The sequence below is a fragment of the Schistocerca gregaria genome, chromosome 2 (genome assembly GCF_023897955.1).
Source record: "Schistocerca gregaria isolate iqSchGreg1 chromosome 2, iqSchGreg1.2, whole genome shotgun sequence".
NCBI lineage: Eukaryota > Metazoa > Arthropoda > Insecta > Orthoptera > Acrididae > Schistocerca > Schistocerca gregaria.
In genome coordinates this window covers 606404169-606427307 of record NC_064921.1, presented here as the reverse complement: position 1 = coordinate 606427307, position 23139 = coordinate 606404169, and the positions used below count along the sequence as shown (strand labels likewise).

At 44.6% G+C, this 23139-nt stretch overlaps 1 protein-coding gene across 5 annotated transcripts in view; it reads left to right on the top strand.

Annotated features, from left to right (window-relative positions):
* LOC126334563 (extracellular sulfatase SULF-1 homolog) overlaps nucleotides 1-23139 on the top strand; it is a 1305433-nt gene that overhangs the window by 1099970 nt on the left and 182324 nt on the right. For all 5 annotated transcript variants that reach the window (XM_049996948.1, XM_049996944.1, XM_049996947.1 and 2 more), the window contains one exon: nucleotides 8183-8352. In XM_049996948.1, coding sequence (XP_049852905.1) covers nucleotides 8183-8352 — 170 coding nt within the window. The remainder of the gene's footprint in view (nucleotides 1-8182; nucleotides 8353-23139) is intronic.

Sequence of the window (23139 nt, the reverse complement as noted above, 5' to 3'; positions counted from 1 at the left end):
GATTTCAAGCATCGCCAACAAACTGAAAGGTACACCCTTTTGGTGCTCCTTTGAGAACACGCATACTATTCTCAGCGTTTCATATAGTATGGTTGCTCTCTGCTAAAGGCAATTCGAAGGAAGTTTTCTTTCGTAGTTGCAAATTCTACTTAAATTTTATTTTAAAAGAGCGGCCGCTATAGTACTTACCACAGTTGTTGCTGTCAATCGTATCTATCGCAGAGTCATCAAATTTGTTGTATTCCCACTGAATGTCTGCCCACTATCCCCCTCAACTCCTACCAGTCATCTACGTGGTCTTCCTACCTAACACACCTCTATATTTTTACACAGATCCCTCAACCTTACGAACATCGTCTCTTCTCCGGAGATACTTCTCACCCTATTGCATGTCCTTCAAATTTTAAGTGAAAGTGCAGTGCGTTAATGTTTTCTGTCAGAAGAATTTCACCTGCCTGAGATATGTTTCTAAAATCTATATATTTAGTTTTTTTGTTTTTTGTTTTTTGTTTTTTAGTACTGTCCATCTTTGACTTTCAATTTAAACAGAAAAACAGACCCAAAATTTGTTTCTAATTCTGATAATTTTTTAATTCGCTTGGACCAAGAACAGAATATTGTAATGTTCACAGCTCACGCAACGCCCATATGGTGCGAGGGGGATGAAATAACAACAAAGAAAAATCAGTTATTACATGCTCTTCTCAACCTAATTTTACAAGAAATTTTAATCTGTTGTTAACTTGGAAATCACATCTACAACATTACTTACATCTACATCTACATCATACTCCGGAAATCCCCCAAACAGCGTGTGGCGGAGGGTACATTTGGTACCAATAGCTGATGCCCCCTTCCCTTTTACACTCGTGAATGGCGCTTGGGAAGAATGATTGTCGGTAAGCCACTGTATTGGCTCTAATTTCCCGAGTTTTCTCGTCGTGATCACTCCGCGAGATGTATACGGGAGGAAGTGATATGTTGTCCGACTTTTCCCAGACACTACTGTCTCGAAACTTCAAAAGCAAACCTCTCTGTGATGTACAACTCTACTTAATTTACTTGTTTGTATATCTCCGTTATGAGAGAATCTTTCTAGAGCTATAAGCCTCAGGATTTATAATTATAAAATATTTCGGGTCACTTGTAGCGACTGCCAATCGAGTTTGTTGAGCGTTTATATAACGCTCTCGCGCCGATCCCGAGACGAAACGAGTCGCTTTTCGTTGGATCTTCTCTATCTCTTCTATCAGTCCTACTCTGACCGGGCCTCATATTGATGAACAGTATTCAATAATCGATATAACAAGCGCCTTATAATCCTCTTATTTCGTGGAAGAGTTACATTTCCTTAAGATTCTTCGTATGAATGTGAGAAAGGATCTTTAACGTCGTTGTAGGTTTCCTGAAAACAAATAAATTATGCTTGTTAATTTTCTTAATGGTTAAGACCTAGATAGTTAATGGAAACCCATCATCTCCCAGCGTAACAAAAGTTATTTTTGGGCGCGTGCTGCTCATTGTTTCATCAAATACGTTACTGTAATTACTGTCACGTTTTTTTCAGATTCCGTCGACGTAACGTTTGTAAAAATAATTTTTTTAGCTGTCGAAACTTGTGAAAAATTTACATTCTCATTAGATCACAAAAAATGTCCGCTAAAGTAACAGCCAGACTATTACCCGTCTCAAGACCATCTTCCTCATAAAGTGTTTGTGTGAGAGAGCAGCGAACTGTTCTGTGTCCGCCAGTAAACGTTGTCGGGAAAACCTGCGGAGCAACAAGTGAGAAAGTCACCTCGCGCCCCACACACCGTTACGGAGTGCGTGAATAGGGACTTGGTGCGACGGAACACGAGCCCCGAAGGTGAAATGAGAGAACGTTTTAGCGGTACACGTCGATGCGTCTGACGCACACCGTGCAGTGGTCTGCGAAGTAAAATGTAGCTGAAGCTTCCACTTTTAGAAGAAGCACTCATGTAACAGATGACGTTATGAACCGTGAAGCGCATACAATAATAGCTTGGTGATGTATGAGAAAATACAAGGTACTCATGTATTGGGGTATACAGGGTGTTACAAAAAGGTACGGCCAAACTTTCAGGAAACATTCCTCACACACAAAGAAAGAAAATATGTTATGTGAACATGTGTCCGGAAATGCTAACTTTCCATGTTAGAGCTAATATTATTACTTCTCTTCAAATCACATTAATCATGGATGGAAACACACAGCAACAGAACGTACCAGCGTGACTTCAAACACTTTGTTACAAGAAATATTGAAAATATCCTCCGTTATCGAGGATGCATGCATCCACCCTCCGTCGCATGGAATCCCCGATGCGCTGATGCAGCCCTGGAGAATGGCGTATTGTATCACAGCCGTCCACAATACGAGCACGAAGAGTCTCCACATTTGGTAACGGGGTTGCGTACACAAGAGCTTTCAAATGCCTCCTTAAACGAAAGTCAAGAGGGTTGAGGTCAGGAGAGCGTGGAGGCCATGGAATTGGTCCGCCTTTAACAATCTATCGGTCACCGAATCTGTTGTTGAGAAGCGTACGAGCACTTCGACTGAAATGTGCAGGAGCTCCATCGTGCATGAACCACATGTTCTGTCCTACTTGTAAAGGCACATGTTCTAGCAGCGCAGGTAGAGTATCCCGTATGAAATCATGATAACTGGCGGTGAATCGAGGAAGTACAGTACATACTGGCGAAACTAAAATGAGTTCTAACTTGGAAATTAAGCGTTTCCGGACACATGGCCACCTAACATCTTTTCTTTATTTGTGTGTGAGGAATGTTTCCTGAAAGTATGGCCGTACCTTTTTGTAACACCCTGTATAAATGTTACATGCAAAGAGCATAAATTTTAATTTCATTGTAAATCTTAGCCGGCCAGTTTGACCGAAGGTTCTAGGCCCTTCAGTCTGGAACCGCGTGACCGCTACGGTCGCAGGTTCGAATCCTGCCTTTGGGATGGATGTGTGTGATGTCCTTAGGCTAGTTAGGTTTAAGTAGTTCTAAGTTCTAGGGGACTGATGACCTCAGATGTTGAGTCCCTTAGTGCTCAGAGCCATTTTTTTGTAAACCTTACGTATCTTCAGAATTAAAAATTAACTAACAATGAAAAAATTTTACTGGAACTAATGTGGGTAAGACGAATAGTGTTATGGTGTCCAAGTAGATCACAGCGTTGAAAATTATTTACCTATGCTGTAAGCCATTAAAATTGAAATAGAATGGGCGGGCGCATATGATGTCCAGGTTGTTTCGACTACACTGAAGAAGTTTGCTGGAAAGCCCTTACACATCCTCCATATAGCCGCGATCTCTCCTCATTCAGTTTTCATATTTTTGGAGCTGTGAAGAAAGATATTCGTAGTCGACGATTTGGTTCGTGTGCACGCCTGGTTCGTATCCAATGGCAAACAAAAAAAATGGTTCAAATGGCTCTGAGCACTATGGGACTTAACATCTGAGGACATCAGTACCCTAGAACTTAGAACTACGTAAACCTAACTAACCTACGGACATCACACACATCCATGCCCGAGGCAGGATTCGAACCTGCGACCGTAGTGGTCGCACGGTTCTAGACTTCAGCGGCTAGAACCTGTCGGCCAACCGCAAACATTTCTGCATGAATGCATTGACCGTCTTGTAGTCTCACAATGGGATAAAACTATTAACAGTTACTGTTATTATTTTTTAAATATTACAAAGTCTGTTTACTTTTTTCTGGTCTCTCTCTCTTTTCTTTGACTGCCCCCTTATATGTAGGGTGGTTTCTATTAACGTTAAAGAAACAAAAACGAAGCGACATAGATGACGCTGAGACAACTAATAGAAGCCACCTGGGATCGCAGATGTCGGGAAATGCCCCGAAAGTGGATTACAAATGTCGAGCATGTAAAGTTACCAGGTGACGTACCTTGTTGCACGTGCAGCGGTTGGTCTTGTTATTACTACTCTCGCTGGTAGGGCAAGTGCTTTACATCGTTTCGTTAGGCAACTCTGTTTTCCGTAAACGTAAACCGATTCATTGTAGTATTCGATTACCACTACCCTGAGTGCTACAGTATCACATCGGATAATGTAACAACGAATACAGAGTACCCTAGAGAGCAATGTGTGTCACTGCCTCCCTGCCGGCCGAGGGTAGGATCGACAGGACCCACAGCTGCACGTGCGGCGAGGTACGTCATCTGGTGACGTCACATGTTCTACAATTGCCATCCTTTTTCAGGACATTTCTCGTCATTTGCGACCCCATAACGTCTTATATGAAATTATTGGTCTCAGCGTCAACCCCGTGGATTTTTACACTTTAATAACAATTACTCCGTATAGGCATCAATCAGATGATAACTTCATGTTACTATATGTTATAAGGATTGCACTATGGCTGCGTTATCGTTGTCCGTTTGATCGATTTCTTGGTACCCCACAAAATGAGAGGTCAGTGTATCGTTCTGTTAGATGTATGTTGCATAAGAAGGCCAGCTGGTAAGTACTGTACGTGGGGAGAGGAGTTTACGTCTTACCGCTGTGCGCCTACCCGCCCAGCTCCCAAGTCCAGCGCAATACTGCTTTTTCTTCCGTAAAACCTTTACTCCGACCGAACTGAAATGTTCGCTTAATACGTATAAGATTCAATATGGAGGGAATTTTTGGGTGCTACGCTACCAATTAACGCGATTCACCCCTAATTAAACTGTCATTATATTGGCAAATAATTCCTTCATAAGTGTCCACTGAACATACGCTGATGTTTATGCATCAGTTTCGATCACTTTCACGACCAGTCATCCCTCTCTAACAATTACCTGCTTGTGAGCACTGCGACTAATTCACTAGTTCCCTTCACGCTACGCTGAACGTATCCGTGGTCGTGAGCCTGTTTTACACACGATTCGGCTTAACTTTATACGCTCCCTGCGACATTCCATAAACACGCGGCAATAAATACTTTTTAACACAATTTTAATGCTTTTAGCCGTCGCAGTTCATTCCATAGCTTCGATGCGAGAGCCACCCAAAGCCATAATATAATGTTGAATACCAACTCTCTCTTTCTCCCCCCCCCCCCCTCTCTCTCTCTCTCTCTCTCTCTCTCTCTCTCTCTCTCTCTCTCTCTCTCTCTCTCTCTCTCTCTCTCTCTCCTGTCCTTGTCAGTAATTTACAAATTAAGCATGAAATCCGCAAATACCAATAAATATTCAAAACACGTTGGTCATCTCGTAAAACAAACTGCCACTCAAAATAAAAAGCATAGTGAAGATCGACATGTTTGCAAAAGAATTAAAAGGTAACTTGGTATCATCCATGTATGTAAACTGTAAAAGATAATTTTCGAGCTAATTACTTTAAGACACCTCTTTTCCAAACAAATGTGTCAGTTAAAGCACATCTTTAACTACCAATATTACGTCTATCGTCATTTTATTATAACAAATTTAATATTGCAGATGCGTTTTCGAGAGATCCTCAGTATGTTGAAACAGCATAACACTGAACATGACATAAATGAGCTGTAACTTTAAGTCGTCTGCTAGAATATCTACCCACTCTTTCTAATTGCAGACCAACTGCTGAGATTAATTCTCAGAATTCGTAAAAATTAATTTATTTTTTTGAAACTCCTTAGTGAACAGTGTTGAATAAATGCGTTATTGAATTCAATGCTCATGCTCGTCAGCTTCTTTTTTTTTTCTTTTTTACTTGTAAGTGAATAAGCCGTTTCAGTTTCAGGGTTGATAAAGCCGTATTAGGAAAAATAATTAGTAAATTTTTTTCAGTAAATTTCAGAGTTAATTCTTGCCAACACTTTTATGTCTCCCTTACCTACAGCCCAGGCCAAATGAATGCAAAACTTTAAACATTTATAAACAACGTATGTTGCAGTAAATAAAAAAGGTAACCTGTAGTACCCTGTACTTGAGAAGAAATTACTGTTTTGAACGTCTTGTTCGCCTCACTTGTTGTGAATCGAACGATCGTGAGTCGATGGACAGCTTTTTTCACCTTTGATACAGCGTATGACGTCACGTCTGCACAAAGTCTTGTGAACTTTGGGTAACCCGTGAGAAAGAGAGTGCAGTAATCGAGTTTCGAATTCGAACAGTTGGTCTACAAGTGGAGCGCTCTCTCCTTCAACAGGACGCCATGTTTCTTGACTTCCGCAAGGCGTTCAGTACAGTTACCCACAGTCGTTTAATGAACAAAGTAAGGGCATATGGACTATCAGACCAATTGTGTGATTGGATTGAAGAGTTCTTAGATAACAGAACGCAGTATGTCATTCTCAATGAAGAGAAGTCTTCCGAAGTAAGAGTGATTTCAGATGTGCCGCAGGGGAGTGTCATAGGACCGTTGCTATTCACAATAAATGACCTTGTGGATGACATCGGAACTTCACTGAGGCTTTTTTCAGATGATGCTGTGACGTATCGAGAGGTTGTAACAATGGAAAATTGTACTAAAATGCAGGAGGATCTGCAGCGAATTGACGCATGGTGCAGGGAATGGCAATTGAATCTCAATGTAGACAAGTGTAATGTGTTGCGAATACACAGAAAGATAGATCCGTTATCATTTAGCTACAAAATAGGTCAGCAACCGTAAGCAGTTAATTCCATAAATTATCTGGGAGTACGCATTAGGAGTGATTTAAAATTTAATGATCATATAAAGTTGATCGTCGGTAAAGCAGATGCCAGACTGAGATTCATTCGAAGAATTCTAAGGAAATGCAATCCGAAAACAAAGGAAGTAGGTTACAGTACGCTTGTTCGCCCACTGCTTGAATACTGCTCAGCAGTGTGGGATCCGTACCAGATAGGGTTGATAGAAGAGATAGAGAGAATCCAACGGAGAGCAGCGCGCTTCGTTACAGGATCATTTAGTAATCGCGAAAGCGTTACGGAGATGACAGATAAACTCCAGTGGAAGACTCTGCAGGAGAGACGCTCAGTAGCTCGGTACGGGCTTTTGTTAAAGTTTCGAGAACATACTTTCACCGAAGAGTCAAGCAGTATATTGCTTCCTCCTACGTATATCTCGCGAAGAGACCATGAAGATAAAATCAGAGAGATTAGAACCCACACAGTGCCATACCGACAATCCTTCTTTCCACGAACAATACGAGACTGGAATAGAAGGGAGAACCGATAGAGGTACCCAAGGTACCCTCCGCCACACACCGTCAGGTGGCTTGCGGAGTATGGATGTAGATGTAGATGTAGATGTAGATACGCGAGCGCTGCGACATCTGGAATAATGCGGCACATTGTGTTCACTGTCATCGATCAGCCTCCATACAGTCCCGACTTGGCCGCATTCGATATTCATCTGTTTCCAAAACTTAAAGAAAACCGTCTACGACTTCACTTTGATAGTGAGGAAGCGGTGTAAGCATAGCTGAGGTTGTGACTCCGTCAATAATGTCAGAGATTCTACGGTGTCGGTATCAACAAACTGGTTCCTCATTGGGAGAAATGTTCGTCGCGAGGGTGACTATGTTGAGAAATAAATACGAAGACATGAAGAACAAAGATGTAGAATGTCAACAAGGTTTGTTTTATTTAAAAATATTGGAGTTATCACATAAAAAATTTCGGAGCAATAGTTCTCAGCACGCCCTCGTACATGGCAAGCATGCGGATATACTCGTGATCAGTTCCTTTTGAACTGCAACACGTCAGGTCTCAATTAATTTCTCGTCTCTGATTTTCGATTATACGATTACGTCTCTGCCACTTCATTCGTATGTACTATATTGCGCTTCGACATTACTGACCATAGCTGAGTGGTGGAGTTGTACGGTATAGTTAATGCAGATTTTATTATATGCTGACATTAACAGGAGACGAGATAATACTTGAACTACATTTTCACATCCGCATTGGAAAAATCATCGCCTCGTTTGGTGAATAAGAAACACGGAAGGAATAGCACTAAGCATAGCGTAGCAATAGCATTACGTTCTTCCGTTACCACACGGTAGTCCCTGGGAGCTCTAGCATCACTTCAGCTGTCAAAAGGTTACATTATTTTGCATTGTATTATTTGCTGACTGTCTGCAGCAGTCCGTGTTCAAGTAGTGTTTTTGACAATGTCGGTACGGCCGACCCGGAGGCGTGTGTTCATGCCGGACGGCGCGCGTTGCTTTCAGGACTACTACCCGGACCTGATCGCCAACGACTCGGTGGCGTTCCTGCGGCAGAGCAAGCAGTACTTCTCACGCAAGCCCGTCATGCTGGTGCTCAGCTTCCCCGCGCCGCACGGGCCAGAGGACTCGGCGCCGCAGTTCTCGCACCTCTTCTTCAACGTCACCACCCACCAGTGAGTAGCACTACGCCGCCTCTGCCTGTCTGTCTATCCGCAGCGCTAGCCTCAGCCAAAGCGAGGGGTGCTCCTCCACAGCTCCGTCTGCAACCTGCTGTACAGCCGGGGCTGGTCTGAAAAGATCTACTAATCTGAAGGCGCCGTGGAAAGAAAAATATACTGAATGTGATTAAGGTGCTGCACGTAATTTATAAAGACTTCCCCTATAAAACATTTTATACAATCCTGTAAACTTGTTGAGGGAACTACAAAAGTCTTACCGTGCACAGTAACCTGCCAGCAACAACTAAGTCATAACTGCAGACGTAATATCCACACGACACCGTGACCAGTTCCAACACACAGGAACATAAACGCCGCCTAGGACTCTTTTATAGGTCACCCTCAGTTGCGTTAATTGCGAAGTACCGCAAAACTCAGGTCGTTGGTTGGCAAAGATTGAGTTCAGAGTAGTGTTTAACTAAACTACTGGCCATTAAAATTGCTACAGCAAGAAGAAATGCAGATGATAAACGGGTATTCATTGGACAAATATATTATACTAGAATTGACATTTTCACGCAATTTAGGTGCACAGATCCAGAGAAATGAGTACCCAGAACAACCACTTCTGGCCGTAATAACGGCCTTCATACGCCTGGGCATTGAGTCAAACAGAGCTTGGATGGCGTGTACAGATACAGCTCCCCATGCAGCATCAACACGATACCACAGTTCATCAAGAGTAATAACTGGGGTATTGTGACGAGCCAGTTGCTCGGCCACCATTGACCAGACGTTTTCAGTTGGTGAGAGATCTGGAGAATGTGCTGGCCAGGGCAGCAGTCGAATAATTTCCGTATTCAGAAAGGCCCGTACAGGACCTACAACAAGCGGCCGTGCATTATCCTGCTAAAATGTACGGTTTCACAGGAATCGATCGAAGGGTAGAGCCACGGGTCGTAACACATCTGAAATTTAACGGCCACCGTTCAAAGTGGTGTCAATGCGAACAAGAGGTGACCGAGACGTGTAACCAATGACATACCACCACGCCGGGAGATGCGCCAGTATGGCGATGATGAATACATGCTTCCAATGTGCGTTCACCGCGATGTCGCCAAACACGGATGCGACCATCATGATGCTGTAAACAGAACCTGGATTCATCCAAAAAAATGACGTTTTGCCATTCGTGGACCCAGGTTCGTCGTTGAGTACACCATCGCAGACGCTCCTGTCTTTGATGCAGTGTCAAGGGTAGCTGTAGCCATGATCTCCGAACTGATAGGCCATGCTGCTCCAAAGGTCGTCGAACTGTTGGTGTAGACGGTTGTCGTCTTGCAAACGTCCCCATCTGTAGACTCAGGGATCGAGACGTGGCATGCACGATCCTTTACAGTCATACGGATAAGATGCCTGTCATCTCGACTGCTAGTGACACGAGGCCGTTGGGATCCAGCACGGTGTTCCGTATTATCCTCCTGAAGTCACCGATTCCACACTCTGTTAACAGTCATTGGACTTCGACCAACGCGAGCAGCAATGTCGCGATACGATAAACCGTAATCGCGACAGGCTACAAACCGACCTTTGTCAAAGACGGAAATGTGATGGTACGCATTTCTCCTTCTTACACGAGGCATCACGACAACGTTTCACCAGGCAACGCCGGTCAAGTGCTGTTTGTGTATGAGAAATCGGTTGGAAACTTTCCTCCTGTCAGCTCGTTGTAGGTGTCGCCACGGGCGCGAACCTTGTGTGAATGCTCTGAAAAGCTAATCATTTGCATGTCACAGCATCTTCTTCCTGTCGGTTAAAATTCGCGTCTGTAGCACGTCATCTTCGTGGTGTAGCAATTTTAATGGCCAGCAGTGTAAATCGTCGTCAGCTGGCGACCTGCGCTCAGTGTAATACGTGTTTAATAGTCTCAAAAAGAACTGAAAACCATTTGTCCAATGAAATGAAAACTTGAATAGACGGTGTTTGCGTTCGTGTACAGCAGCTACGTGTCGATTTGCGGGCGAGTCGGTGTCCGGCGGCGCGCCGCTCGGTGGCCGGCCACGGACGCGGCCGTGGCGGTGAGCGTTCGCCCTGCGCCGCCTCGGCCACCCCGGCCGTGCTCTCAGTGTAATTGCGGCCGGTAACTCAGCGCCCCTAATGAAGAGTAACGGCCGCCGCCCGGAGGTAACGAGCCGGCGCCACGTCACCGCCCTCTGCCCGGCCTGCGGGCCCGCCACTCGTACAACACTCACTCCTCACTCTACGCGAGTCCCTCGAACAGTGAGCTGACAGCTTCCTCGATTCACACGAACGCCAAACACAAAGAAATAGACCAATATGGCTGAAACGTGGTGTGCGTTCTTTCCAAAAGATCCTACGAACTAAATATGACCTCGATACGCGCCGGTGGTGCCATCTCTCGGACTCTGCAGTGCCACAATTCCCTTACTCAGTATGCTGCGGTCTCACGAAGCCCTTCACAGACAGGCACTATTCCCCAGACGTAGTCCGCAAACAGATCTCCCATGCCATTTCCCCTCATACTCCAAATCCTCCCACCACCCACAAGAACAAGCCACAAAGGAGTGACCCTTCATCAGCCGAACACCTGAACCACATCCTTTGCCAGAGCTTTGATTACCTATCATCATGGCCTGAAGTAAGGGACATCCTACACGAGATACCGAGATACTTCCCCCCCCCCCCCCCCTCCTAAAGTCATGTTCCATTGCCCATCCAACTTCTACAAGATCCTATCCATCCCTATGTCACTTACAATCCCAACCCCTTGCCACAAGCATATTTCCCTGTGGAGGACCCAGGTGGTAAACCTGCCCAATCCACCAACACAGCACTTCCTATTCCAGTCCTGTCACAGTTTATCTCGCCACATCAGGGGCCAGGACACCTGTGAAAGTAGCCATGTCATTTACCAGCTCTGTTGCAATCATTGCACAGCCTTTTATACTGGTGCATCCAGCTGTCCACCAGGGTGAAGGCCACCTCCAAACTGTTGCCTAGAGCAAAGTAGGCCAACCTATGGCACAACATGCAGTGGAACATAACATGCTTGATTTCATTGGCTGCTTCACTACCTGAGCCGTCTGGACCCTTCCGTCTACTACCAACTTTTCTGAACTGTGCAGATGGGAGTTAACCTGGCAACACATGCTCCACTCCCATAATTATTCCGGCCTCAATCTACGGTAACATACTGTCCGCATACCCTTCACCCAACAGTTTCCGCCCTCTCTGTCTTATTATTTCCTCCCCATTCTCATCTTCTTCCCTGTTTATTTGCAGTCCTCGCCCAATGCATCTGCCCATCTTTCCCTCCTCCTCTCCTTTTTTGCCCACCTCCCTGCATCACAACCTCCTCATGCTGTGCCTGTTGCAACTCTAGTCCCTACACACTCCACCAGACAGAGCTTGTCTCCCGCCTCAGCCGTACAACTATCCCTTTCCCTTCCCTGCCCCCCTCCAGATTGCTGCTGCATCCTAGGTGGTGATGCAGTCCAGTCTGACGCAGGAGTTTGCGAGTAAAGGTTTATTTGGGAAATCAAAGGGATACAAACAGTTGCCAAGGCACTAGCACACACACTAACTGATCAAAAGTACCCACACATCTATTTGTGGACACTAATATGGGGCGTAACCACCCTTGCCTTTACGACAGCTTTAACGCTATATGTAAACCGACCGCGGAGAGAGGAGGAAAGGTAAAGCCGTCGGCACACGGACCGTGCTGTCGATCGTTAACGTTCAGCGTGCCAACTCCAACGTGCTACTGAACGCTCAGGAATGATGCGACTTGTGCATACGGCACGTGAGCCCCAACGTGGTATACGCGACCGCAATGCACTCTAGTGGCAGTTGAGGGATGTTTCTGTTTCGTAAATCACACTGTTTACTCAACGGGATCGCGTAAAATTCCCACGTTAGCTCTATTAAAACGCACATTTCCTCTATCGTCCACGAAAAGGAAAGTACCATGTCCAATCAATAAGGACATAGGCTGATGAAAGTTCCATTACAAACAGTGCGGTACTAATTTGGAATACTTCTCAGCATAAGATAAACATTATTTCGTCATTCCCACATTTTAGTGAGTCTTACTTGATCACCGTTCCTACCGAGTAGCACAATCTTTGCAACTTGTGAATTATGAAGCGTAAAAGAAAAAGGAGCAAAATATCTTTGTACAAGTAGCGCAAGCTGTCCTGTACATTAAGCCAATCGAACAAAATCACCCCTCAAAAAAAGGTGAACCTACATTTACATAACATCAAATATTATAGTATATACTTATATTAAACTAATAATAAAGTATCAGTACCTAATAAAATCGCGAATGTAAGGAAAAAGAGTTTGTAAGTGTCAAGACGCGAACCACCGCCCCACCTAATAACTCATGACACTACTCATTACGCTAAACCAACAATATAGCTTTGGCATCTAATCATAGTGTGTTACCCCGTGCTGAAAACCTTAATCGTAGATATGTTACAAATTGAAATTTAATTATAAGAAATTGTACCAAGAACAATGCGTTTTGGGTGGCTCTTCAGTGTGTCGCTGCCTACAAATACCCTACTCTCTTAACACGCAAGTTACAGTAATTCTTTTGCCACGAATATGGTGTTTCTCATTTTTTTATTGGAACTAATCACACAGTTAACAACGGGTTTTCCAGAGACTCTCAACTTGCTGATGCTCAGAAACGGCATATATACATACAGGCTTGAAATGAATGCCAATATGGCGCCTCACAACTCTGAAGGTAGATGGTGTGAGTGTGACGAAGGTGGCGTTGTGCAATCTCATTGGTCAACGCTCAGACGCACACTCAGAATATCTGACATGCCAGATATTGCTCTGCAATGTTGGGAAAGTCTTCCGAACGTGCTATTCCACTCTAAGACGTCAGAAATTCAGCACGTTCAACTATCAACGTTCGGATGCACGGTCCGTGTGCCGACGGCGTAAGGAAAGGAAAGGAAAGGAAAGGAAAGGAAAGGGGAGAGATCACTGCTGTCAGCTGTTTTGGGACAACATGCGAAATGGGCGGCGACGGGATTCGAACCCGGGATCTCCTGCTTACTAGGCAGGTGCGGTAACCACAGCGCCGTCTGGGACACAGTGTTATCGCAACTGCACCGACTATCTCGACCCGCCTCACGGTCGATCCACACTCCCATCGAGCGGCACGTATCCGCAGCCGCTGTGCATTGTCTCCATATTCGCTCTTCTGAAATTCCCACGGGAGGTCGGACGTATCTGTGCAGCCGCACTCAAGAAGGTGAATTCATTGTCCAGTTAGGCTATCATATTGCATGAACGTGTCATGTGTGTGCTTTGGGACATATCAGAATATTCATACAGCTCTAACTCTGCTGTAGACACTTTCGATGAGGTGTCCGAATGTCTGCGGAGAAATCGCAGCCCATTATTTCTCAAGAGCCGAAACCAAATGAGGTAGTGATGTTGGACGCTGGGGTACGGAGCGAAGTCGACGGTCGAAGTGATCCCAAAGGTTAAAATTAAAATTTTAACAAATTGTAAGATCGCTGAGTATGTTTTCAAAAATTTCAACTCCCAAAGGTCTTCCATTGGGTTCCAGTCGGGACTGTGGTTAGGCCAGTCTATTTTATTGTCTACAAACCACTGGCTCACACAACCTCCTTTATGACAGGGTGCATTGTCATGATGATCCATCCTCCCCGAACTGTTCCTCTACTGAATCTTCCTGCCAGATTGTGTCCCAGACCAATGCCTTGTAGGGGCAAGCGCTCTGTCGACTGAGCTATCCAAGCACGACTCACGACCCGTCCTCACAGAGCTATTTCCGCCAGTATCTCGAGTCTCGGTCCGGTACACAGTTTTAATCTGCGAGGAATTTTCATATCAGAGCACATTCTGCTGCCAAGTGAAAATTTTATTCTGAAAACAACCCTCAGCTTGTGGCTAAGCCACATCTTCCCAGTATCCTTTCCTCTAGGAGTGCTGGTGTTGCAAGTTTTTTAGGAGAGTTTCTGTGTAGTTTAGAAGGGATCAGATGAGGTACGGTCGAAAATAAAGCTGTGAGGATGTGTCGTGAGTCGTGCTTGGATACCTCAGTCGATAGAGCATTTGCTCGCAAATGGCAGAGGTTACGAGTTCGAGTGTAGGTCCGGCTTCCAGATTTAATCTGCCAGGAAGTTTCGTATCAGCGCACACTCCGCTGCAGAGTGAAAACCTCACTCTGTTGCTCTACTAAACGCAGCACACAGTGCTGTAAAAGATGCTCATATCCTTCGGCATTTAGTGTTTTCTTAATCGCAGTAATGAGATCCCACTCCAGGCACGAAAAGCACCCCATAGTGTAACTCCACGTCCTACGTGCTTTAAAATGGTTCAAATGGCTCTGAGCACTATGGAACTTAACATCGGAGGTCATCAGTCCCCTAGACTGAGAACTACTTAACCCTAACTAACCTAAGGACATCACCCACGTCCATGCCCGAAGCAGGATTTGAAGCTGCGACAGTAGCAGCATCACGGTTCCGGACTGAAGTACCTAGAACCGCTCGGCCCTGACGGCAGGCCCTCCGTGCTTCACTGTTGACACTACACAAGATGGCTGTTAGAGGACCCAGGCATTCGGCAAACAGAAACCCTTCCATCGGCATCTGTGACGGCTCTTGCAATCCTGATATTCCTTGACTAGTTGGTAGTCGTTAGTCGTCATTAATGCTAAATTCTTTCTAATCTCAAGTCGTGGTAATTGTTAATTTTATTTGTGAGAAGACGCCACAATTTACTGTCTTTAAAATTTGTCGTAAAAGAGGGTTCGTAGTAGAACTACGTATTTCTTAGTATTTTTTTCTCTTTAAGTTTGATGGATTAATCATTGAATAAAGACGATAATCTCTAAGCAAGTCCTGTCCAAGTGAATTCTATACACTTGCAGGTAAGTTAAATTCGTGTGAAAAGTTATTTTTGGGAGTTGTTATAAATTCAGTGTTCATTAATGCTGCCAGTCAAAGATGCTATTCCTATGCTAATTTTTCATTCGATTTTATTTTAAAAAATTGACGATCGCCGCGCTGGGCTGCATAATGTAGCTATCGAAAATAATTAAGTTCTCACAGTTTAAGCCTTGAATTAATTTCTGTCCTATGAAACTCCCTATCTCACTACTAGTTATCATTTCTTTTTAATAATATTTTTCCTGTCTCAAGGATAATTACTTTTAGAGAAGGTGAAAAGTGGTTCTGAAATTAAATTTTTGAATACTCCAAACTACATATTTCCACAACTACAAGCCACGAGCTAGCATAATGCGGACAACATGAGACAAGATAAGCCGAAACAAAATTGACTGAATGACAGAATGAGACCGAGACACTATTGTCTCGACTATTTATAGATTTACGCAAAAAAAGTTGACGTAACTATAACTTCATCGGCCAAAAGTCCTTAGTACATTTCTTACGCCTATAAGTCCTTAGTAAACTACTTATTCTTTTGAAATTCTTATTCTGAAATAATTCACAGTTATACGAAAAATAGTAACGAAAATATATAAAATCATGGCTTATGGCCGTATAACAGTGGCTTCAAATGCAGCAGGGTAGAGTGTTTCCATTTATCGACTGTCTAGTGATCGCTTTTAAACCACCCCAAGCTTCATGTAGATTCACTGCAGAAATGAGGATCTAAACATTTATGGTGGTGTCTGTTTGTTCTATATCGTGATTCCCTACCACTTACGCGCAACGACGCTCTGAGCTTGTTTTTTTAGGGAATTGACTAGTTTGAACCTGGGACCTGTTGCTGGTAAGGAGACGCCAGACCACACATGACATGTAGAATTCAGAAGAGTTCAGTGAGACTAGCGATGATATAAGCAAATACTTAATGATTTCAGCGTCAACTCCACTGCACTCCCTGTAAAAGAATCTTAATACTAACTAAATTTAGTGGAAAGGGTTCAAGGCTTTCCTATTTTTAGTTAGCTGGTAAAATAACGTGGAAAAAGCAGTTAAGTTTACCATTGGAAATTTTATTCTACTCACAAAACATCGTTTATAAATTGCACTATTGATAAAAGGAGATGTTTTAATACAGGATGGTAAAAACCAACTGCGTTCAACAAAAATGTGAACGAATATTCCCTGAATGGGTTTCCAAGTTCTACAATCGATCGAAGGATGACCTATGCCATATCATATCTATAATCTAGGTTTAATTTAAGTTTCACAAAAGAGAAAACTAACAAAATGGTCTACAGTGACCCTCAATTACGTTTAATTACTTATCTAACTTGTCGTAAATTACAGTGGCTGATGTGGCTTCTCAATAACTATGTAAAAGAAAAATCATCGCGTTTCAGATCTTTTCTTCAAGTGGCAAATGTGAACACCATGAGTTTTAATTAACGATCGACACTAGTATTACGCAAAAAGGGGGTGTAACAGATGAGACTTCTGCAGTTCTGAGTGAAGCCTTATACGCTCAAAAATGCGGCATCGCGTGCGTTCATTACCTTATCGGTGTTTAGGCAGCGTCAGGGCAGCGGCGGGCAGCACAGCTCCGCTCACCTCGTGGTTTAAAAAAAACTATCTGTCTGTGTTTTCATCTGACCAATCAGGGTCTCAATGTTAACCTTAAGCTCCACCTACAAAAATTCTGTCTATCCAATGAGAAACGTTATACTTTTCGTGGTGGGGCAATGTTTTTAAAGTTTGCATCGTAACAGAGACGCGAAAAAGTCTCACGTTGGTGTGGTCCTTTTAGCGTTATCGTAAGATCTATACTGTCCTTCTGGAGGGCTCTATCTTTTAACATTGGCTGGGAGGTGGTCCTAATGTAACAGACACGTGAAAAGGCTCACGCTAAAACTTGCGGGTGGTAGTGGCCCTTTTTGTGTTATCCTAAGATCTATACTGTTTTTCTGGAGGACTCTAGCTTTTAACATGGGCTGGGGGGTGGTCCTTGACGTAACACAGACGCGAAAAAGTCTTACGCTAAAACGTGCGGGTGATAGTCTTAGCGGTAGGCTGCCGACGTGGGTGTCCAGTCCGTTCCTTATCGTAGGGCCTTCTAACTTAACACGGTTCTGCTCTCGGCTTCTGTTCTCGTTTCTCCCCTCGGAAATGCGTCGGTCTCACGGTGGGAAGATACGACATGCATTTAGGCATTCTTGTGTTAGTCTGTGGTATTCCATTTGCTCACTCGTTACTCGTATTACTTTGGTTAATTTAATGTCATGATTTATTCGGAGCTATGTGACATACTACTAGATTTGCTTATTATGTCAGGGTTTTCATGGAAGGTGTTGGATTTGCCTGACACCTTACAAGGAGCCGCTGGACCATTGCATCCCATTAGTTTCCCACGCGCAGTCATTTTGCCAGCTAGACTGCTCGTAGCATTGTGGATCTCGCGACTGACTCCTTCCGCTGATTCCACCTGACTTTCTACAATTATCCTTCACAGTGCTCGACGCTCCCTGTGCCTCTGTATACAACGTCTGCCTGATCTTGGTTGAGTTGTGGTTATTCTTTCGCTTTTCCATTTCACAACCACATCACCAAACGTCGACTTGCGCAGATTTAGAAGGGTTGAAATGTCCCTAATGGATTTGCTACTAAGGTATCCAGTGACGAGTCCTCGGACCAAGCCATTGAGCTTACCTGACCGACCCTTTCTGCTGTTATTGGTTCTCTACTGACAACACAACACTGTCCGCCTCCGTTTATACTGTCAGGTTGGCATCCAGTCGTTAACTCCACATTACAGAATGGTAGGCATGTACTTTCGACAAGATAACTTATTACCGTTGTAACGCAGCAGTACCAGGCCGCGCCTGTGTCTGAGACTTGTTCTCTACTGTGGACACCAGGCCAGTTTCCGGTAGCTTGGAGAAGAGGACCTTGTTTAGACTGCCGACTATCGACCGGTTTTCTCGAATCATCTTACATGGGGTTTGGTCCGGGCATAGGCGGATTTCAATGGCGAATAATTTGCCCATGAAGGACTACGTTTTCCAGCATTTGGTGGACGTAAACTTGTGAAGGTGTTGGCAGAGAGCAGCACTTTCTCTAACAGGTCTAACAACAGGAGCTGAAATTGGCCAATTGAAGTGCCGATATCCTGCTCTCGCGGATAATTCACTGAAAGACCGGAATGATAAAAAAGTTTCGTGGAGCAGTTTGCAGCTCACGAAATCGTGCAGAATGCCGGCAGCTCCCGTTTTGCCTCTGCGTCGTGTGCTCTGTGGGGTGGAGTTCGTGTTTCCGTAGTGCGTTTCTGAAGAGAGAATTTATGGCGAGCCGCATCAAATGAGATGTCTGAACAATACGCCACACAATTAATTTGATTCGTGCGCTAGCGCATCGCCAAGTGTGCCTGCCTTGTTGCCGCTGCCGTGTTAGGAAAATGGTTCAAATGGCTCTGAGCACTATGGGACTCAACATCTTAGGTCATAAGTCTCCTAGAACTTAGAACTACTTAAACCTAACTAACCTAAAGACATCACACACACCCATGCCCGAGGCAGCATTCGAACCTGCGACCGTAGCAGCCCCGCGGTTCCGGACTGCAGCGCCAGAACCGCACGGCCACCGCGGTCGGCCCGTGTTAGGAATTTCGCTTTTTACATAATAATAATAATAATAATAATAATAATAATAATAATAATAATAGTAATAATAGTGGTCATAATCATAATACCAATACTTTGCTGGCATTAAGGTTTAGTACATTGCTTTAGCACAACATCCAACAAACTGCAGTTTAGGTAAATACCGCATCTGAAAAGTACAGATCCAGAAATTTGGTTACTTAATGTCTTACATGTGTCACGCAATTGTTCTGAAAATTATTGTAGTAATATAGTCTCACAACTTTGATATCAAAATTTACACAATATAAAATCGAAGTGTACAGTCTTTATCAGGATAACTCTTAGGTGTACGATTGTGACTACGTGCGACTGCGTAAGCGAAGGGACGCCACGTCTTTCAGTCGTTCAGGATGTCGGTTAGTTGGTTTCTACTTAATTGTGACCACAGTGTTGTGTGACCACAAACTGGAAGGATTCCCTTTTTGGACATACCTTGCATATTGAAGATTTAGTTTTCGTGCTACTTCAGCTGAAAAAATCGGAGGTTGACCTACAACACCAGAGGTGGAAGATGACCTTTATTATCAACTGTTAAATCTGTCAGTGGCTCATAAATGAGTTCAATATCCAGCAACAAAAATTTTGGATCATTTGTCCAATAACATAAAATGTGTGATAGGTAGCGAAGATTGCGTTAAATCTAATTTAAAATAATTTCTCCTGGACAACTCCTAGTCCATTGATGAATTTTTACTTAAAAGCTGGTAGCCAGTTTCGTAAATGTAGATGCGTGAGTAGGAATAAAATGATAAAGTGTTCATTAATGTCAACAGTAATCATGTATACATATCCTGTAAACTGACTCATTCCACACAATTTTCATAAAAGAATCGTTCAATCAATGTATGGAACACGTAACTAACTAACAAATTCCAAATATAAATGCTTTTGGATTTTTTTTTTTTTTTTTTGTGGGTCGGGGGAATAGTCTGATATTCTGAACCTAATGACACTTTCCTCCTGACCATATCCTCCCTGCCCCCATGCCCTGCCCAGCCCTATAGGTGAAATAACAGTATCTTCGACAGTCCAAACTATTACTACGATTTGTTTGTGAAGCGGAATGGGTTTGCGGAGATACTCGGGAAGCGTTCTGTCGCACAGCATTCAGAAACTATACGTTCAGTAAGTGGCTCGAAACAGCATATCCAGACACTCTGGGATGATGATGGCATTGAAACAGAGGATGAAACGCATGAAGCTGAAATACTGAACACCTTTTTCCAAAACTGTTTCACAGAGGAAGACCGCACTGCCGTTCCTTCTCTAAATCTTCGCACAAACGAAAAAATGGCTGACGTCGAAATATGTGTCCAAGGAATAGAAAATCAACTGAAATCACTCATCAAAGGAAGGTCCACTGGACCTGACGGGATACCAATTCGATTCTACACAGAGTACGCCAAAAGAACTTGCCCCCCCCCCCCCCCCTTCTAACAGCCGTGTACCGAAAGTCTCTAGAGGAACGGGAGGTTCCAAATGATTGGAAAAAGAGCACAGGTAGTCCCAGTCTTCAAGAAGAGCCGTCGAGCAGATGCGCAAAACTATAGACCTATATCTCTGACATCGATCTGTTGTAGAATTTTAGAACATGTTTTTTGCTCTCTTATCATGTCATTTCTGGAAACTCAGAATCTACTCTGTAGGAATCAACATGGATTCCTGAAACAGCGATCGTGAGAGACCCAACTAGCTTTATTTGTTCGTGAGACCCAGAAAATATTAGATACAGGTTCCCAGGTAGATGCCATTTTCCTTGACTTCAGGAAGGCGTTCGATATAGTTACGCACTGTCGCCTGATAAATAAAGTGTTGGCTTGATTGAAGAATTTTTAGCAAACACAACATGTTGTTCTGAATGGAGAGACGTCTACAGACTGCCGTGCCACAGGGGAATGTTATGGGACCATTGCTTTTACAATATATATAAATGAACTAGTAGATAGTGTCGGAAGTTCCATGCGGCTTCTCGCGGATGATGCTGTAGTATACAGAGAAGTTGCAGCATTAGAAAACTGCAGCGAAATTCAGGAAGATCTGCAGCGGATAGGCACTTGGTGCAGGGAGTGGCAACTGACCCTTAACATAGACAAATATAATGTATTGCGAATACATAGAAAGAAGGATCCTTTATTGTATGAGTATATGATAGCGGAACAAACACTGGTAGCAGTTACTTCTGTAAAATATCTGGGAGTATGCGTGCGGAACGATTTGAAGTGGAATCATAATATAAAACGAATTGTTGGTAAGGCAGGTGCCAGGTTGAGATTCATTGGGAGAGTCCTTAGAAAATGTAGTCCATCATCAAAGGAGCTGGCTTACGAAACACTCGCTCGACCTATACTTGAGTATTGCTCATCAGTGTGGGATCCGTACCATGTCGGGTTGACAGAGGATATAGAGAAGATCCAAAGAAGAGCGGCGCGTTTCGTCAAAGGGTTATTTGGTAAGCATGACAGCGTTACGTAGATGTTTAGCAAACTCAAGTGGAAGGCTCTGCAAGAGAGGCGCTCTGCATCGCGGTGTAGGTTGCTGTCCAGGTTTCGAGAGTGTGCTTTTCTGGATGAGGTATCGAATATATTGCTTCCCCCTACTTATACCTCCCGAGGAGATCACGAATGTAAAATTAGAGAGATTCGAGCGCGCACGGAGGCTTTCCGGCAGTCGTTCTTCCAGCGAATCATACGCGACTGGAACAGGAAAGGGAGGTAATGACAGTGGCACATAAAGTGCCCTCCCCCACACACCGTTGGGTGGCTTGAAGATTATAAATGAAGATGTAGATGTAGAGGTAGATCTGTTCTCGAGCTTGCAGCGCAGGCAATGGGGAGGTAGAGGACGGCAGCGTACTGAGAGCCAGACAGTCAGTCAGAAGTTGGCGAGTCTGCGGAAGCGTCGGACGCCGCGGATCTGAAATTCGTTATCAGCTGGGACGGGACAGGGCGGGAGGTGGCGGGCAGCCAGGTCGAGCTCCATTAGACTTTCATAAAGGGCTGTTCCGGTCTAGCTCCGGGCCGGTGCGGCCTGTCGCGGCAGCTCGCAGCCAGCGCCGGCGCCGGCGGCCTGGAATATTCACGCGGCGGCCATTGTGGCGGCGGATGGCCGCCCTGAATTATGGAGGCGCCGCTTCTGGCGGCGCCACCTGCCGCCGCTGCTGGAGGCTCCAGTCACACACAGCAGCGGCAGCGGAAGGCGCTGCACACGCAAAACTCACCGGACAAATTACTATTAGTTATCTCCTCCAGAGAGTACACTCGACGTCTCGCAAGCGGGTGGCGCGAGGACCTCGTCGTCGGAGTCCCCGTGTCGTTAAGACCCGCTGCTCCGTTCCTATCTGCACAGGCAGTCCTTCCGCATCCAAGCTGCCTACACATCGGAATATCCGTGTTGGAATCTCAGAGGCCACCCTACTCGAACCTGTGTTATGCGTCTTCTTCACGCGTGACACGATGCAGCCCAGATGGGCCCACATACCGATGATACGACGCCTCTGAGTAAGATCATAACTCCCCGCATGTTCCAAATTCAACTACGACGACTGAACAAACTCACCGCCTGCGCTGCCTCAAGCCGTCTGACCTACGACCCTTAACCGGCCGGAGCGGCCGAGTGGTTCTAGGCGCTACAGTCTGGAACCGCGCGACCGCGACGGTCGCGAGTTCGAATCCTGCCTCGGGCATGGATGTGTGTGATGCCCTTAGGTTAGTTAGGTTTAAGTAGTTTTAAATTCTAGCGGACTGATGACCTCAGAAGTTAAGTCCCACAGTGCTCAGAGCCATTTGAACCTACGACCCTGACAAGATCCAGGCCTGCTGCCCTGTTGCTCTACCATCAGTTGAGGTAGATGGTACACCAGTACTATGGACGCACTCAATTTACTGTTTGGGCGACACGTCAGACGCACTTCTCACGTGGTGCGATCACGTCGAAGATATTCGCCACTGGGCTGTGGTATGCTTGTGTTTCTGTACTCAGATGTCGATCTGCGATGGGCACTGTAACGAATTGTTGTCTCACGATTTTACAAGACTCTCCTGCTGCCACTTAATGATTACGTAGATATGAGTTCATTCATAGATCTATTTCAACAACAAAAAATGGTTCAAATGGCTCTGAGCACTATGGGACTT